Source organism: Mauremys mutica, chromosome 8 (assembly GCF_020497125.1).
Source record: "Mauremys mutica isolate MM-2020 ecotype Southern chromosome 8, ASM2049712v1, whole genome shotgun sequence".
Taxonomy (NCBI): Eukaryota; Metazoa; Chordata; order Testudines; family Geoemydidae; genus Mauremys; species Mauremys mutica.
This window is the reverse complement of record NC_059079.1, coordinates 22,993,918-23,012,373: the sequence shown is the minus strand read 5'-3', so window position 1 is coordinate 23,012,373 and position 18,456 is coordinate 22,993,918. Positions and strand designations below refer to the sequence as shown.

At 44.6% G+C, this 18,456-nt stretch overlaps 1 protein-coding gene and 1 long non-coding RNA gene across 7 annotated transcripts in view; one reads left to right on the top strand and one right to left on the bottom strand.

The window, feature by feature from the left end:
- LHX8 (LIM homeobox 8) overlaps positions 1-8,581 on the bottom strand; it is a 22,089-nt gene extending 13,508 nt beyond the window's left edge. The window contains exons 1-5 of one of the 5 annotated variants that reach the window (XM_045028722.1): positions 8,238-8,581; positions 7,512-7,640; positions 5,893-5,982; positions 5,633-5,794; positions 324-445 (exon numbers count right to left, since the gene is read on the bottom strand). In XM_045028722.1, the coding sequence (XP_044884657.1) occupies positions 324-445; positions 5,633-5,794; positions 5,893-5,982; positions 7,512-7,640; positions 8,238-8,294 (560 nt within the window). In that variant the 5' untranslated portion in view covers positions 8,295-8,581. Of the gene's footprint in view, positions 1-323; positions 446-5,632; positions 5,795-5,892; positions 5,983-6,309; positions 6,415-7,511; positions 7,641-8,237 lie in introns of those variants that run through there. The other 4 variants (XM_045028720.1, XM_045028719.1, XM_045028721.1 and 1 more) reach the window with 4 other exon arrangements.
- On the top strand, positions 8,399-18,456 carry LOC123376594. 2 transcript variants are annotated; one of them, XR_006581843.1, is made up of 5 exons: positions 8,399-8,607; positions 8,702-8,851; positions 9,362-9,478; positions 16,853-17,000; positions 17,974-18,456. It is a non-coding gene; the product is annotated as an uncharacterized LOC123376594 (long non-coding RNA). The 2 variants fall into 2 exon arrangements; XR_006581842.1 differs by lacking the exons at positions 16,853-17,000; positions 17,974-18,456 and adding an exon at positions 9,619-12,065.

Below are 18,456 nucleotides of genomic sequence, written 5' to 3'. Positions count from 1 at the left end.
GACTTCTATTGTGGATGGTTTAGTTGCCTCAAGGGCCTCAACAGTGAGGGATCTTTTCCATAAATGCTGTAGTTAATATACACAACATGGCACATTAAATAAATAATATATTACAAACTATTATGATGTAATTACATTTAGAGAAACTGCTTAAGGTTTCCCCAAACCCTTCTTAAGGAAATTGAGGCTCTGGTGCATAATGACTATTGAAACTAGTGAAGGCGAAAGACAACCTAAATACCAGCCTAAGTGAACGTCCGGGTGTCTCATTCACTTGTTGCCCCAGAAAAATGAGCTCCATTTTTAAGAGTCATATGATGTACCTGAAATAATCAAGTTTGCAGAAAATATCTTTATCTTTGATGTAGCAGCTGGTATGCCTTCCTAGAGAGGTTCTGCAAACACTGCACGAGAGACAGCGTACATGCCAGCAGAGATCATTTACCTATGAAAGGGAGAAAGAAGACAACATACCAATTTGGTAGCACAAACTGTGAAGGAGTGTTTTTGATTTATGTAAATAGGGAGGCAAAAGTCTATACTTTTGCCATATGTACCGCAGACTATCAGCATATACCATACATAATCAAAGTTTATATTTATTTTTTAAGGCAACACATTAGGATTCTATAAAATGTTCCAAATTTCATCTATGTCAATTAAGAACTATGCTTAAAGTTAATAGAAATCCTCAGTATGAGCTTCTGTGGTTTTGTGTTCAAAGCATAATAATGGGAAGCAGGGGATCTGGGTTCTGTTTCTGGCACCAACATGGACTTCTTATGCTTAGTTCTGCTCTCACACCAGCTGAGTAATAAAGCAGAATTTGGCCTCAAGTGACTTTGGAAAAATTATCTAACCTCGGTGCCTCTGTCTGTTCCCCTATCTGCAAAAGAGATCCCATTAACAGAAAGCGCTAAAATTCAATTGATATATAAAGTGCTTTGAGATTTAAGTGCAGAGAACATTTGCCAAATAAAATAAGCCATGAATTACATCTCAACTGTGTTTTACCAGTTGAGTCTGCACTCTTGTAATTAAGTTTATGGGCTAAGATTTTCAAAGCAGCTTAGGACTTATTTCCAAATTGTCTAGGGGATTTATCAACCATTATTTCTATAGTTCAGAATGTAAAATCTATAATGCTGTTTGACTTAGGTCTGGTCTACACCTAAAACTTAGGTCAACCTAGCTAAGTCATTCAGATCTGTGAAAAACGTCATGTGCTGTGTGATGTGGTTAAGTTGATCTTACTCCTCCCCTTCTTCCTCCCTAACCTGTAGATGCAGCTGGGTTGAGGGAAGAATTCTACAGTGATAGAATAACCCCTTTTGTCGCTGTAGCAAGTGTGTACACTGCAGTGCTACTGCAGCTGTGCCACTGTCCATCACTTGTGTAGACGTACCCTTTAATCACAGAAAGTGACTAGTAGGTTGTCAACAATTCTGACACGCTCTATAAATTTTTATCGTCAATAGTCTAATGTTTTAGAAATACAAGTTGTTTGTCTATAATGTTAGTATTGTGCATTTTTATTATTTGATAAAGTGTAGAACAGATTTTCTACATTGGTCTCACTTAATATTTGCAAGGACAATAAATTAATTTGGTCAGAAACCAACACTGAATGTTAAGGACTCCCAGTTATGATAAGTAATAATATTTTGGATAATACAACATTTTAATGAAAGTGGCAACCAAACAACAAACTAGATCAGAAATGTTCAATCTCAGATACCTCAAACAATGAGATCTTCAAAATCTGTTTGCTGCATGCAGCAGATTTGATATAAATAGTGTTGCATCTTTAGTCAAAGATCAGAATGCTACCCTAAGAGTCGTAGTTGACATCACAATAATGTATGCATATGAAGGATGTTTTGAGGAGAAAAACTCCAGCCAATTGTACTAAAATGTAAAGTTGTTTGCATATTGTCCAGCATTCTCTCTCAATATATAATCATATTGGCAGCAGTCTTTATTGAAACAAATCTGTTAATTTGTTTTGTCTTTATCAGTACATCACAATTTAATGCTGATCTACACCTCTCAATATCCTTGTCCATGGTAAGAAACTGCCCTGTTGATAATGGCTGTCAGCAATTGATCCTCCCAAGCCAGGTTGAAAATGGTTATACTACTACTGGAGGTGGAACAAAAGCATCTGGGCTGAACCAAGCCTCAATGGTTCTAGGAAAATGGTCTGTACTAAGTATTTCCCACTATTGCCAACAATGGTTTTGGCTTTACTAGTAAACCCTGGTGTAGATGAGCTGCTAGTGTTAAGCCCCATGTCACATGAAACTGCACAGGACAAATTTAAACAACATGATGCTTAAAATTCTGGCAACAGCCCATAGCCTAATTATCATGCTGCTAGCACTCTCCTGTAGAAAGGGCATACTGCACTTTAATTGTTCTCAGTATAGTCTTGTCCAATCTACATTCCTATTTAACCACATAGTGAACATTGATTTAGGAGACCCATTGGTAACAACCACTGTCAGCAATGTTTCAGTTTCACACTGTAGATAGGAATAGAAAGAGTCAGACATCTGAGTAGCATGGACCACTAGATATAAATATCTATTTAAAACCCTCTCTCATGCAAGTGGTACAGACTATTCATATTTGCAACTATATTCAGCTTCTACCTAAATTGCAAATTCTGTAGTTTTCAGACAGGGAAAAATTGATGCTCAGAGTGGTTAAGTGATTTATGCAGAGCATCACTGGGAGTCAGAGTTGGTAAACCTGGGTTCTAATTCCAATCCCACCATACCTGAGCCACTTGAGAACATTGTTACCAAAAAAGGTTCATAAAGGGAGGGTGGGAAATTTCCTAGAAGTAGAGACGAAGCGAGATTCTTTCCAGCTACTTTTCCCTCTATCTAAACCCATCAATGAATAATAAAGCAACATAAATATACAATATACATCCCCTACCCTTATGCCTCCAACCCTCAAGACAACGTTTGAATTGAAAGGGCGAACAGAAAAAGGTAAAATGCCTCGAGCAGTGCTAACTGTTCCGACAACATTTTGAGAGTGTTGGGTAAGTGGTTGTTTATTTATGGAGCTGATTAAGTGATTTTTAAAAAAAAATGATCGGTAACTTGTTCACAGACAAAAACAGGATATCCTGACCTGAGTGCACCCAAAAGCCTCGAACCCAGAACCAAGGGTATCCTAAAGGCTCTAACCCAGACAGCAAATGAAAAACGCAAGTTTTATTTTTTAAATAAGTCTTGTGGTTTCGTAACCAGTCTCTTGATCTTTTAAGGTCTGACTCATGATTTTTGAACACTTGAGATTGGTAATACTGCTCCAGTGCAATGTAGCTCCTTCTCTCACTGCAGAAGCTACTAAACCAGCCCAAGAGGTTTAACTTATTTCTATAGCTCGAGAACACTTCTGAAAAGCAACTTTCCCTTTAGAATGGAAAAACGCACAAAATGTCTTTTTATTAGCTACTGACAATGTAACTGGCATAACACAGGGCAGGAAAAAGAAACTGCCCGTGGCCTGAGCAGCTTACTAACTTATTTTTAAAGAAAGTGTTTCCTGAGGCAACCTATTCCTGGAATTCCCAAAACACTTAATTCTAGAATTCTCTCCAAGTAGCATCAACAGTTTGCCTTTCAACTAAAGCCCCCCACTTCCTGCAAACACTTACTCACGTGCTTAACTTTGCACATGGGAGTAGTCCCATTGGCTGCAATGAGACTGCGCTCACATGTAATGTTAAGAACATACGTCTGCAGGATCAGGGACAAATATCAGAAAATAAAATGCCCAGGCTGCCAGTATTTTCGGGGAGTGGATGAGGAACAATTGTATAGAATGTGTGTCAAGGATGAGGCAATTTTCATCAGGCAAAATTAAGTCATCCATAATGCAGACAGACTGTACAGAACTTCCATATCTGTGCAGCTCCCTGTTCAAATCCACTCCAACTTCTGGGCCAATTGTGAGCAGAGAATATATTTTTAAGACTTTAAATTCTGTTTACACTCAATGCTCCTACATTTATAGTATTACTTGAAATATTTTTGCTAAACAACCTTTTGTCTGTTCTAGACAAGGCCTAAGTTGTGGGTGGAGATCACCAATAGTGTGGTATTTTGCTTTGTGAATATGCACGTTAAACTCCATGAAGTTCAGACCATTGGTTTTCCCTTGAACAAATCCTATCCAAACTCAGGTTAGTGGCTGGTGATTTGTACCACATTACCCACATGTCATTCATCACTTACAAAGTATGCTTGGTAGTGCAGCTCCACAGATATTAAATGAGGGGTTACTGTACTTTGCATAACTCAGCCGCACTAACAAGAAACAAGATTGTGAATTAAGCACCCCAGTATTTGTGGTTGAAGTGAAACCAGTAAAACTCATATATAAATAGTATGGCTTATGGAGAGATTGTTCTGTACTAGATACTGTAAATTCTCAACACTTAATACAAAATAATATAACTCCCTCTCTAACAGTTACTCATTAGTCAGACTGAAATCAAAGTGTAGGATTCATTTTTTCTGGTACTTTCACAGTATAGGTACATAGTTTGGTTGGCACTTTACTCACAGAGGTTCCCATATTAGCAGCCATGTGCTTTTGATGTACTTGTTTTTATGTATTTTCAGAACTAGTTCTCAATCAACAATGGGAGTTGCCCATTCAATTAATTATGCTTATTTAAAATACTTCATAATCACAAAAAGTTAACATGTATTTTTTGTAAGACACCAGGGATAACTCAATTATATCAATGGGAGTTTTACCGTTAACCTCAGCGGGGCCAGCATTTCACCGGCCCCGGGTATTATTTTGCAAAGTTTTAGACGGATGCAATTTGAAATGGCCAATATATGAAACCATGAAAAATGAACATACTGGATTTTAACAGGGTGGTGGCAAAAACAAAGAGGACAGTATTTTAGTGTTTTCAAATTTAACTATAGACCGCTAGTAAAAGTTATCTTTTCCAGAATGGCACAGTTCAAGGTGAAGATAGGCGGGCAAAGAATCTGGAACTCAGTGTTTTAGGTTTTGCGGATCATAAGATACACATGGTGAATTGTTTGAAGTAAAAGCAAAAAAGTCGATAGTCTCCTGAGTCAAATTCCTGATATGATTTCAAACGGAAAAGGCTTTGTATTCTGGCCGCTAAAGCGCTGTAAAGGTTTGCATCCTATAGACAGGAGAGGGAGGGAAAGAAGCAATCCCCCCCAAGAACCATTATAAACAGAAAGAGGCGGTTTTAAAAGAAGGAAGCGAAATTATTCACTGGGCGCTCTCCGCATTCCCAGCCGTGCTGCCGAGCCCGAAGCGCCAGCAGCCCGTCGCTAAAGGGGGTGGGGGCCCCACACAATAGTTCGCAAGAGCCGGACCCTCGGCTGAGACGAGGCGGGGTGTTTCTCTCACACTGGGCTCCCCCGCGCTTTGGACACCAGGGAATCGAGGGGGGCTACGCTCGCCTCCAGCCTGACGCCGGCCTGGGAGAGGGGCGCGCAGGGGACGAAAGCCCATTTCCCCCGCCCGGGGGGGGGGGCATTGCAGGCCAGGCAGCTGGAGCCGGGGAGGTGAAGCCAGCCGCGGGCTCGGGCTCCCGCCGGCCGCACTCACTCACCTTGAGCAGGTACTTGTCCACGATCTCCAGGCCGCAGCTGCTGCACAGGCACTTGCTGGGGGCGCAGCCGGAGGCCGAGGCCATGGACCGGGGCGAGGAGGAGGGGGACAGCGGGGCGGAGGAAGAGCAGGAGTCCTCGTCCCCGGCTGCCTCGGGGCTCACCTGCGGGAGAGCGGGGGGCCTGTTAGCGCGCTCGGACCGCGCCGTCCGCCCGCCCTCTCCCCCTGCCCCTGCCCCTGCCCCGCCGCGCCGTCACTTACCAGCGCCCCTTCCCCGGCGCCCTTCCGCCGCCGCCTTCCCCCCGCCAGGGCCGCGGCTCTCCCGCACGCCTCGGCCATGAGCCCCGGGCACTGCAGGGGAAACGGGAGAGCTGAGCGCGCCGCAGCCCCCCACCCCCAGCTCCTCCCCAGGCGGGGGGCTGATGAGGCCACCTGGAGCCGGAGGCGATGCCCGCGGGCTCAGCTCCGGGCTGGCCCAGGAGCGCGCCTGACCCCCGGGGTGGGGGCAGGAGGTTAATACCCTCCCGCCTTCGCCTTCTCCTCCTCCAGCCGGGCGGGGGGGGGTTATTTCTTTAATAACTGCAATTAAAAGGGCAAGGCTGGGCCGTGCAGAGCGGCCCCCGCGCCGGAGAACCCCAAAGGGAGAGCGCTTTAATGGGACACTTGAAAGCTAATTACAGCGGGATTTCAGCAGCCTGGTGTTTGTTCCAGTGACGCTTTGAATGAAAATGCTTCGGAGTCAAGGGAGCCAGCGGCTCTTTGGTAAACTTGCTGCAATTAGAGCCGCCAGTGACTTGCACTCGTTTCTTTAACGTGTAAATTGCCACTTAAGAGCTCAATAAGAGACAACAGTTGAGCTCCTAAAGGATTATTTTTAACCGGCGCAGAAAGCAGATCCAATAATGGAAAATATCCAGCTGAATTTAATTTGGTGCCATTAAAAAAATCGCACCTTTGCTCAATCGCGGGTTAGCATTTTTTTAAAGCCATACAATCGGGAGCGCTATTACACAAATCCTCCCAGCTCTACGCACACGTTGCGTTTCGGAAAATGTGGGTATGTGCGTGATTTGATACACAGACCTCACAGTTACTTCCTAGTTTTCCAAGCTTGCTGAAATCACACTATAGCTACAGGGGGGAAAACATCCACTTTTTGGTTCCTTAAAATGAAAAAAAATAAAGATTAAAGGTTAAATATTCGTATATACACAGCTAGTACAAATCTACTGACCAGCGGATGATATTGCTTAAAAATCCCTAAGCGTTGAATATTCACTACGCGTGGAAATTTTCCCACTCAAAACTACTATTTTCACAGTATCATTTTTTTTAGCTTTGAACCAAAAATGGAAGTTTCGCTCTGGTCATAAAATAACCTCGAGCTCCTGAATGCTTTAAATATTCCTAGGCAAGTTAATAGAGTCACAGCGTCCTTCTCTCTCTCTCTCGCTCACTCACAGGTATATTAAAGGCTCGGTCTCTCTTTTGTGGGTACACATTTGCCAAACTACGGTCTGCCAACTTTAAAATATAGCCAACTTTTACAGCGTTGGTGACTTAAATTAGGAGTACTGGTATCAGTGTACAGCTTTAGTGTTCAAGTTATCGTGCTGATTTGAATGTTCATTTATTCAGACTAATTTAAAAGCCCTAGTGGGTCTAAAGGCTAAACAATCCGCCCCCCCCCAGGCCTTTTCCTTCCTGGCGGTACACTTTAGCTATCTAGATGTGCTTCGCAAATTATAATCCACTACCACGTCTAAAGAAACTCGAAAAATTATGTCGCCCGAAGGTTGGTAACATTAGCCTGCATCTCTGAGAAACCGACCACTCGCGTTCCCGGCAGCGCTTCTGGGTTTTGCGGAGGATCAGCTCACCTTCTCAGTGGAAATACCAAGCGCAGGAATGTCCTTGTCTTCCAGTTTACACACAAACATCTGATCGCTCTTCCAATACATGGCACTGCTAGGACCTTTTATCACATACCAACTCCAGAAAGGGCAGCGCTTCCACCGGCAGAGAAAACACAAAAGCACCTTTAAAGGGTGGGAAAAAATAAAGACTCCAAAGGCCTGGCTGTTACCACTACTTGCAAGGTTGTTCTTAAGATCCTGTTCCCAACTTCACTGGTGAGAGGCCCTTCAGAAAAAAAAGTTTTGTTTTCAAGTGGGTGGAACCTCGCAACGAAAAAAAAACCAACCTCGCAGTCTTTTGCTGGCTTTCTAGCCTCACCTCCTTGTGTAAAACCCGCCTTCTGTACATGTTAAGATCTTTATCGTTACAAGCAAACCTGCTCCAGATTTTTGCTCTAAAACAAAACAAAAAAACAAAACAAAAAAAAAAGCAGCAAAGAGTCTTGTGGCACCGCTAACTTTTTTTTTTTTTTGTAAAGCTCTGTCTTCATCGTTTGCCACAGCTTCTCCTCCAAACCTAAACAAAGATTCAGGTTACACCTCTTTCTGTATTAACAAAGAAGACAAATATCAGGGAAAGCAAGAGTATGTGTGAACTGTAGGTTTTATCTGTTCTACTGAACTCCGAAGCCCGATACGTTTGTGTCGCCCAGAGAACCACAGCAAATTCTAGCTATTTTTTGTTCTTACCCATGTCGCCAAGTTCCTATCATTAAAACCTTTCTCATTAAGATAAAAAAGGAACATCTGAGTAGCCTAAAGCTTACGGCATTGCTGTAGTTTTGAAATCAAGCTTAAAAGAATAAAATATGTTGCTAATTAGCGTCCGTATCTTTTATCGTGACCTGGACAGAGCCTGTTGTGAGTTGGCTGTTCACTGCCCAGAGAGTTTCTGAAAAATTCGAGGTGATTCTAATCGGTAGATGATTCTGTGTAGATTATTTGGGCGTTTTTCTTCTGATTCTAGAGACTCTCCCCATAGAGTTCCACCAAAGGAAATAGTACCGAAGCGTTCTGAACCTTGTTATTAGAATAAAGCAACAACTTCTGCAACTTGCAGGTGAGGAGGTAAATACTCGGTGTCTGCTTCTGTGTAGGTATTTAACTAAATCATATCCATGTGGTTGTAATTAAAGTTTTGTTTATTTTCCCAGACCTCTCTCCCGTTGTTTTGTTTTAGCTCCGTCTAAAGGTAAATGTATAGATGCAAGGCATTTTTGTCAATGTTACGTAAAACAGACTACAAGCGGTTGATTTCGCTGTTTATACCTTTGGAAACAATGCAAATTTTCTCTGACGATAGGGTGAGTCTTCTTATTTTCGAGAGATAAACCTTGTCAACATTGTTGCTTAATGCACACCCCCAGCTTTCTGAAAATATTATCCAGATTACAGACCGATGTTGCGAAATCTTAAATACCTGAATAACTTTCACACCGGTGGATAGTTTCCATTGAGTTCAGAAAGTCACTGGCTATAGCTACTCATTCACTTGCAAAGATGTTTGCATAGGTCGGGCCCTAGGAGGTTTCTCCTTGGACAAAAATCGACCCTAAACCCGATCGGACCTTAGATAGGAAGAGTTTAGCTTTCAACCTAATCCTAATATCCATGCTATTGGCAGCGTGAACTCGGAAAAACAGGCAAGGCAGACAGTATTTTTTTCTTATTATGACTAGGTTTATGACAGTTAGTATGATAGAAAGCCTAGCCACCCGAAATGGCTGAACTGCGAGAGCTGGAGAACTAGGGCTAGGGTTTCAAACAGAATTTAGGGCTGTATATTTAAACATTCCGCCTAATGCTTTGTCCAGAGAATCATCCTGAAGTGTCGTTAGCTCGCTACAGATCAGACGGAGGATGAAGAAACTTCTGCTGGCAAAATAAAATCGAGAGGGGAGCAGAAAGCCTACCGAAGAGCTCCAGGAAAGGTTGGTTTCTCTAACTTCAGAGACTTAGAATTAAAGGGGGGAGGGGCTTTCACCTCACGTTTCTCCCTCAATTACAATATAAAATGATTTTAAATATACAGTATATTAATGTTTAGATTTGTATTTACTTATTTTTGAAGGGGACAACTAATACTGGAGGATTTCAAAATACCAGCTCCCTTTGGAAAATACCTGCCAGTTTGGGAAAAGAGGTTGCGTTAATCGTTTATGTCTACATTGTAAACAAACATCGGTTTTATATGTGACTTTCGCTTTACAAATGACTTGTCGGGCAACTTTGCCACCATCGGAATGGTGTTGTGAGCCCACTTTTACCAGGCGTTCAGGAGCTGCGGATTCGCCAGTTATCTCCCTCATGTGCCTGGGCTACACTAATGTTACATTTGCTTTCGTGTTAGGACAGCACACAATGGAAATCTAAACAGGTAATGTAGGTGGTAGGTTCCTGCTTCACAGGAAGTTCAATTTCCCAAGCGTTTGACTTCAGCGCCCGTCTTATTCTATAGTTTTTAGGCTCTGTACGCGAATCTCGTTTTTTTTCCCATAGCCTTTAGGGGTCCTTTGGTTTACCTATAGCTTCTAAACCAATGTCACTACGGCTTAGGTCCCAAGATTAGAGAGAAGGAAACTCCTCTACCCTCGCTGGAAAGAGGATTTTTAATCAAGACGCGCGTTGAAGTACACTTGAGAATTATTCCAAGCTGGAAAAAAGTATTACCTTGGTTGTATGTAATAAATGGATCTGCACCTATATAATACATGAGGCTGCCCTTAGAATACCTTCTTACACGTGCCTGGAGGCGATCCACCCCAAACACCATAACCTCAGCAACGGGCGCCTTAGTCCCGTGGGAAGATAAACGAGTGCCCCTCTGTCCTCGGGCTCTCCCGAATTAAGGACTGGCAGACGATGCTTCGGGTAGAGTCACTCCGCTGCTCTGCATTGGTGGCGACCCTGGGAGCGGAGGGCATGAAAGGACAGAGCCCATCCTGCCGGAAGCAGGCAGGCACAATATAATTGTACAGTGCTGAGCCCTAACGTGTAATCGCCTAATAATGTATGTGCCACCTTGACATTCTTATCGAAAGCATCAAACTGATATTTTCCCCCTTGGCTTTCACCGCAGGGACCTTTATAAACCCCCTTCATCAGTGGGATGAAATTAAGCCTGCATTGATGGTAGTCCCTTGAAACTCGATATTTAAAGGCAATAGATCTGAATTAGCAAATTATAATTGAAGTAGTGAGGTCCCACTAAGTTGACTAGGTAGCATTTTACATTTGCTCCTCACAGGGAATAACCACATGTTTGGGTCCTGAAAATAACTTAACCTGAAGGTGCAAGCAATTATTGAGCTGATCCTAGCATGCCAGGACCTCCCCTCCTTCCTTCCTTCCTTCCCTCCCTTTCTCCCCTTCCCCCCAAGTTGTTGCAAACTGCTGTGTGGCATTAGACTTTATAATCTGTTTTAAATGATTCGATACAAAACAAGCGTCTGTTCTGAGGAGCTTGAAAAAGACACGTAATCGAGGGAAATGAGGTGTCGATCTTAGACATTAGAATGTCTGAAGGAATTTTGCTTCAACTCAGGTCCCTTTCTGTATCTGAGGTGCTTGGAATAAGCTGTGTTTACTTGTCCGGTGTCCTTTCTTCACCCTGAAGGAATAGTCCCTTATGTTCTTGTTGCACCTCACTGGGAACTGGAGGTTAGCTTGATCTAAAACAACTATACGGGGTTGTTTTTTTGAGAGAGAGAGAGAGAAAAATATCAGAAATTGGTGCCAACACAATCAGTACATACATTGCTCTCAATCAGTTTTTTCCCCCAAACGTGCAGAAGCAATTAGCAATGTATTTCCAGAGCAAAACACATTTCCCTGTATGTCTCATTATTATCCATGGATTTTTTAAAAAATATAGCAGCAGTTGTGAATGTCAATAGCACTTATCGTTAGAAACACCTCGGTCATTCAAGTCTCTTGGCTTCCAATGTCCTAATGATTGCCGCCTCTTATCAGCTGTTCCGCAAAACCCCCCTTCTTCTTATTGTTTCTTTGAATTAATGCACTAATGTCACCTTTTGGCATCTATTGGAATGGCTTTGAATTGCCAAGATAAAAAGACCTAGGCTCTGGGAAATGTCTTCGCTACATCCCATTTTGGTCCTGGAATGCAGCCCGGGGAGCTTAAAATGTAATATTTTAATTCCGTTACAGTAGGACAAATTCTTATTGAGAGAGGCAGGTTCAAGAGCGCTCTCTTTCTCTTGATCAGTGTCAGGTTGTTCAGAGCACAGTAAAACATTTTGTGCTGTATCAAAAGACGGTCCCCCCCCATGCAGTATCGAATATAATATAGGGCTGCTAAACAGAAACTTCTTTGTCTAGAAGACGTTATTTGGGACAGAGAAACACGGTTACAATGGACTGCTTTAAAAAAATTGTGAATGTATTTTATTTATTCGGAGTCGATTTAAATTCTACACGGAGATTAAAAAAAGACTAACGAGAAGGACCATCTTCATCAGTCTAGTTTGTTTGCTGCTCTTTTGCCGCAGAGGGTGTGTGTGGGGGGGTCGCACTCCTGAGCAACATAATGGTATCAGTTTAGGCTGTAGCGTAGACCAGCCAGGATTTCGGATGTAGGAGGAATTCTAAGGGTGGCTCTCAACATGGTTCTGGTGGAATTGTTAATCTTGTTGGAAAAGTGGTTCCAATTTTCTGTTCTCTGACATACGTCTTCCCATAGCAGAAACTCATTTGCAAGCGCTGCACATAACCCAAGTTATATTACAATTCATGATCAAATGCATCGGGAAATGATGCCTTAGCTAAAACAGACACAGTGGAACGGACGTTTTAGCAGACTTTGGGGCGCGTGAGAGTGTGTGGGTGCATTTTCTGTCACCGCAAAGAAAGAAAAAAACTAGCCCTGTAATTCATGCAAATGGTTGTCAGGTTATAGTGATTATAGGTTATAGAGCGGTTATAGTGATAGTCATGATCCTTCCGCTGAGCTGAACCTCTCGGCTGAGCTGAATATTGTAATGCTGTGGCGAGAGAGGTGAAAAGGGCAAGAAATGCTGTGATTTGGGAGGGCGGAGATGGGGGGGTGCATAAAAATCTGTCTGAGACTCCTCCCTTGTTCATCCCATTCAGTGCTGTGTGTCACTGCCCAGCTTTATCTCGGCGGAGCTGCATTCCCTTCACTTGCATCGCTTAGTCACGCTCGCTCTGAGGTGCCTAGTGAACACTTGCAACAGCGCTTTTTGAACAGTTACAAACTTTCCGACGTGTAGATTGCAGAGAGTTTCCGACTTTACCTTGTTACTGTTTCCTACCTGCAGGAACATAAGCAGTTTCCCCAAACATTAGAGAAATCCCAATCCGACGACAGTGAATCAGTTCTCTATTGATCATAAAAGGACAGTGTATCTAGAGGAGATACCTAGCAAACTCCGGGCCGGATATAATCCATAAAAGGAACTCTTAGGCTGACTGTCAATAGAAATGGTTCATTAATATTGTCTGGGAAAGAGAGAGAAAATCCTTCATGGACCGGGTGATGGGCTGGAGAACCGAATGCATCGTTTTCATTTTTAACTCCTGTGATTCTACGGAAAACGTAAAATCAGACTAGTTGCGGGAGGATCGCCTCTACAAGGAGAGAGTATTACCTCCCTTAAATTTAGGGGGAAAAATCAGTGGGGGCAGGGAGAGATTTAGTCGGTTTCTTATACCGCTGAGCATTCAGAAATAATGCCAGGAAGTGTGTGGGTGGAAGTGTTAATCAATTGCATATAGGAGAAACTTCGTAAATATTCTGCGATAAAATACAGCATGAAGAAAATGCTGAACAAAAAGATTTTTCCCAGACGCATCATTTTAAAGAGCTGATACTAGCATATAGAACAGATTAACACGTTTCTCAAAAAAGGACTACTTTTAATACCATATGCAAAGTAATTCTAACCATATTAGATGTTACTGTTTAAAATGTTATACAGTGAAACTATTTTACACATGAAAAAATGGTGCTCCTTGGAAACCAACATGACATTACAATCAGCTTGTGAAAAGCTGGCCTTAAAAATCGGTTAACATAGCGCTGTGGTAGGCTTCAAAAGAAAGACTCAGAGAGGAGATGGACGGTAATGAATAGACATGACTCAGTAGGTGGCTAATGTACAGAAAGGAAAGGCACTCCCGGCTAGAAAGAAGAACGGATCCTGATGCTGTTTTAGACTTTAATGTACCTTGTGTGGTCTTTGTAATATTTGAGGTTGCTCTGCATAGTCTGTCTTCTTGGAGAGTCTTTAAAAATGAATGTGAGCTTCTGTTTGTTCTGTTGCTAATTAAAGCTTTGTTTAAAATCCTGCATTTTAACTCTTGGAGGGCTCTATCTAATTCTAAGTCACAGAGTCTCGCACCACACCGGGATGGAGTGAAGTAGCAGAAGACGAAGCAGAATAGTTATTCACTTGCTGGAATTTCATATGGGTTTTAATTGAGCAGGGATAACGTGGACTGCATCATGGATAATGGATGGACCTAATTTAAGAGCAGAAGTGTTTCTGGTCTATTTCTCTCCTGAGTCTTGTTGAAAGAGAATTATGTTTGTGCAAGCCCAAGTATATTTCTGTCCTTTCCGATGGAAAGTCACCTTCTAGAATGGCCGGGACAGGGACTTAGATAATGACAAGGGGTTGACTGTAGCAACCCCACCTTTGTATCATAGCATTCTCCTCTGTGCCATTGGCTTGCTCTGGAGTCCGTGGGTACGCCTTTCTCTGCCTCAGTTTTCCCACCTGTGAAAGGGAGATGAAATTACTAGTCTATACAAATAATTTTGAAAACGTCAGTGCCGAATTAGTGCTGAGCCATGCGAAAGGCGAGATTTCCTGGCGGTAACTTCTCCATCAAGTCTTAGCAGTCCCGCAGTTACTGCAATAGCAGTGTTAACCGGCACCTTGAGTGTACTTGGCCAAATCCTGGCCACGCTGGTGGGTGAGGGTGAGCGGTGACTTGAGGAGGCGGTCAGAGCCAGACCTGCAAGACGTGTCCCGAACTCCAGAATAGATATTAGCAAAGATCCCCAACTCTCACAGCGCCTCTGTGTTTCCCCTCCCCAGTCCTGCTGCGCATAAGACTTTTAGAAAAGGTGTCTGCACCGGGACGTTTGTACGCTAAGCAATGCCCACTTCTTCCTGCTCTAGGGGAGTTAGTCTAGTGAAAAGCAAGAGCAGCTTCCACGCGGCGAATTGTCTCCCTGCTCCTCTGCAAGCGGCTAGGGCTGAAGGCAGCAGCAGCACCTGTTCGCCATGAAACCGAGTAGCGCCCCTCTCTCCCCTCCATGGTACCAGCGTGCTGCTGCCAGGTAACCCTTTCTATCGTGGTGGGGAACGAGCTAGCCGGGCCTCTTCCCATGAACTCCTTCTTCTCTGGCTGGTGTGAACTGCGCCCGGCCCGACCCGGCCCGGAGACAGGCAGGCGGAGTTGTCGGGGCTGTTGGATGATCTTGCGAGTCTCTCTTCTCACCTGGTAGTATCAGGAGCTCTCAGCCTACAGTGATTTGCGAGGCCGGGCCCTAGGCGGCCCGCCAGGTGGCTGCATTAACATTGTCAAATGCTCTCAGCTGCTTTGGACATTTCCCCGGGATATTAATGTCAACGAACGCCCACACCTTGAATATTGCGTGCAGATGTGGTCAGCCCATCTCCAAAAAGATATAGTGGAATTGGAAAAGGTTCAGAGAAGGGCGACAAAAATAATTAGGGGTATAGAAGGGCTTCCCTATGAGAAGAGATTAATGAGACTGAGGCTTTTAAGCTTGGGAAAGAGGTGACTAAGGGGGAGGGATATGATAGGTCTATAAACTCATGAATGGTATAGCGAAAGTAAATAAGGACGTGTTATTTACTCCTTCTCATAATATAAGAACAAGGGGCCAGCAAGCAAAACTAATAGGTAGCAGGTTTAAAACACAAGAAAGTATTTTTTCATGCAACGGCACTGTCAACCTCTGGAACCCCTTGCCAGAGGGTGTTGTGAAGGCCAAGACTATAAAGGGATTCAAAAGGGAGCTAGATAGATTGATGGATCTATCTTCCATTAATGTCTGTTAGCCAGGGTGGGCAGGAATGGTGTCTCTAGCTTCAGTTTGCTGGAAGCTGGGACTGGGTGACAGGGGATGGATCACTTGATGATAACCTGTCTGTTCATTCCCTTTGGGGCACCTGCCATTGACCACTGTCAGAGGACAGGATACTGGGCTTGATGGAGCTTTGGTCTGACCCAGTATGGCCATTCTTATGATAGCTGGTAAAATTGTATGTCAGCCACCCTCCCCTTCATTGTCCGCCATCTCTCTCTCTACGGAAGTGGGGGCAGAATCCTAAGAAAAGGCTCCTTTGGTATCGCAGGTCCAATTCACAGGGCCACAAGGTCACTCCCTCCTCTTGCAGCTGTCTGGCAGAAGTAGCTGAGACAAGCTTCCCTCCCCAAACCCCTTCAGTAACTGGGAGTTTGTCATGCTACTAAGTGTTTTATGCTGTGCTGCCTTAACAAGCCCTTTGCTTTACCAGCACATTTATTTTCCAGGGCTGAGCAATTAATTCACAGCAAACAATTGATCTGGTGAAATTAGGTTCTCCTCTTGTAGGGTAGCGGTGGAGATGCTGCGACTTTCTCTAGTTTACAGTCCAATGGGTTTTGGGAACATGTGGCTATTTTGCTCCTAGGTGTTCTGAATTCTATTTGTGTTGCTTAGGTATGATTGGTCAGGTAAATCAGGGTGGTGTGTCTGTCCTGGGATTAGATGAGACAGCGAGCAGTTCCAGAGCCAGTACTGATATTGGCCTTGGAATGTGCTTTCCTCCAGCCATTGCACCAGTAGCCTGGATGGCTCCAGTACTGAGAGCAGGAGGTGTGAACAGGGTGGGGGTGAAGTAGTTTAAACATCCGAATGGACAGTTGAAGATGGAATTTCATATGGGTTTTAATGTCCTCCCACGCCGTGTTGTAGTGAAATTAATTTGGCTCAGGTGCTAGAAAGAGAGTGAAACTTACAGGCCGAGTCGAAATATGATTTTAATGGCGGAGTATCCTCCCTCCCCCGACCTATTGGATATCAAAAATAGATAACAACTACTGCTGGTGGTTTTGTTTGTTTAAATGCCCAGCTGCATGCTCTTCACATGCAAGGGCACTTTTTTATTATAATCTCTTAGGCGTGCGCTCACATTTTGTTGTTTAATGGAAGAATAAAAGTTCACAACCCAGGAAGCTCTAGTTGGGGATTGTGTAATGACACCGTAATGCATTATATTAAAAATAAGTGCATCACCTTTCAGAAGTTCCTTAAATCAAACTCGAAGAGAAGGTAAAACTGTCGAGGGGGTGTGAAGGTGCAGCGCATACAGCCAGCCCCCCAGCTCTCTAGGGTTGGGGGACTACAGCCGGGAAGCCACACCCTGAAGGCTTCTGAAAGGTTCCCTTGAGGTATCGTATCTATCCCCTTAATCCCATTCACCTCTGTTTATGTGATGAATAAACACCGCGCGCTGGCAGGAGACCGCTGCTGACAAATGGAAATGTTTCCTGGGGGAGGGGAACTGGGATTCTTACTGCAATCATCCCACGAGATTTCCAGGCCCTCTAATCCCAGCCCAGGGGGACACTCGAGAGCAGGGCCGGCACCTTTCCCCTCCTTCAGTGCATCTCAGGGCTGCGGTTGTGCCTGGGATGAGGGTGAGAGGTTCTTGGCTCACAAATACCCTAGGGAAAAAACGAAACCCGGGGCCGATTTAAACTCCTCGTTTTACCTGCTGGTTCTCCCCTGCCCTGCTGGCAACGCTCGCCCTGCGAGGTGTGTTTGCCTGGAGGATCGGGGCTTTAACTCTGCCTAACAGTCCAGGGAGGACTGATTCCCTGCCCCGAGCAGCGCACGTGGCTGTGTGAGAGTAGCCCTGTCTCCCTGCGGCGGCGTGTGCGCCCGGAGAGGCTGGCGCTCGCTCTGCAGCCTCCGGAAGGGAAGGGGCAGGGACGATGTTTATTTGAACAAACGGCGAGCAATAAGCGAGTCTCGTTCTGCCTTTCGGCAGCATTAATCTCCCCCCGGCCCAGCCCCCCGGGCAGCCCAGGGCAGCGGGCCGGGATGCCCTAAGTTACGTGGGACACAGAGTGGAGCGGGAGCTTGAGGTCAGGGAAGGCGGGAGTGTTCCCGCTGCTCCCTGGTGCTGCAGCCCCGGGGAAAGCCCCGCGATCGCGTCCCACGCGCTGTCCGCAGCCCCGCAGTGTCCCTGGCGCGCCCCCTGCTCCGCACCGCCCACCGGCATACATTGCCCCCGTGTTCATCAACTTCCGCGCCCAGGGGGGTGCAAGCGGCATCACCTCCTTGCCTGTGGCTAGAGAGTGAAGAATAGCCCCCGTTTCTTTTAACGCACACCCACAAACCTCCCTTGCCTGTCTCCAGATCTAAACACGGGTCCCAAAGACATGAAATCACGACAGCTGGAACAGCTGAAGTTCAAGGACTTTCCAGCTCTCCTGCTCTAACTTAGCGGGAAACGTTGCCTCCTTCCAAAGCCCCTTTGTATTTCACGGGCAGACTTGAAACCTGTGCAGTGTCAGGGGCTCTGCACAATCGGGAGAAAGCCCTGACCCAGCCACAGCTCCTGAAGGTGGATTATTAATGACCAGTTAAACGTCAAGTCGGTTTCACAGGGCTTTATGCTCGATTTGAGAGTGACCCGTACAGCTGCAGAATGTTGTCAGTTTCCTTACGTGTCCTGCCAATTTGATCATCTCTGAGATCAACAGCATTTACCGTTAGTTTGTTATTGATATGTGTGTGAGACTTTTAACCAGAGATGCACACTAGAGCACCTATATCAACCTAATCCGGAGAAACGATCTCAGTGAAACAGCGAGGAGAAGTAGATAGCATTAGGGACGT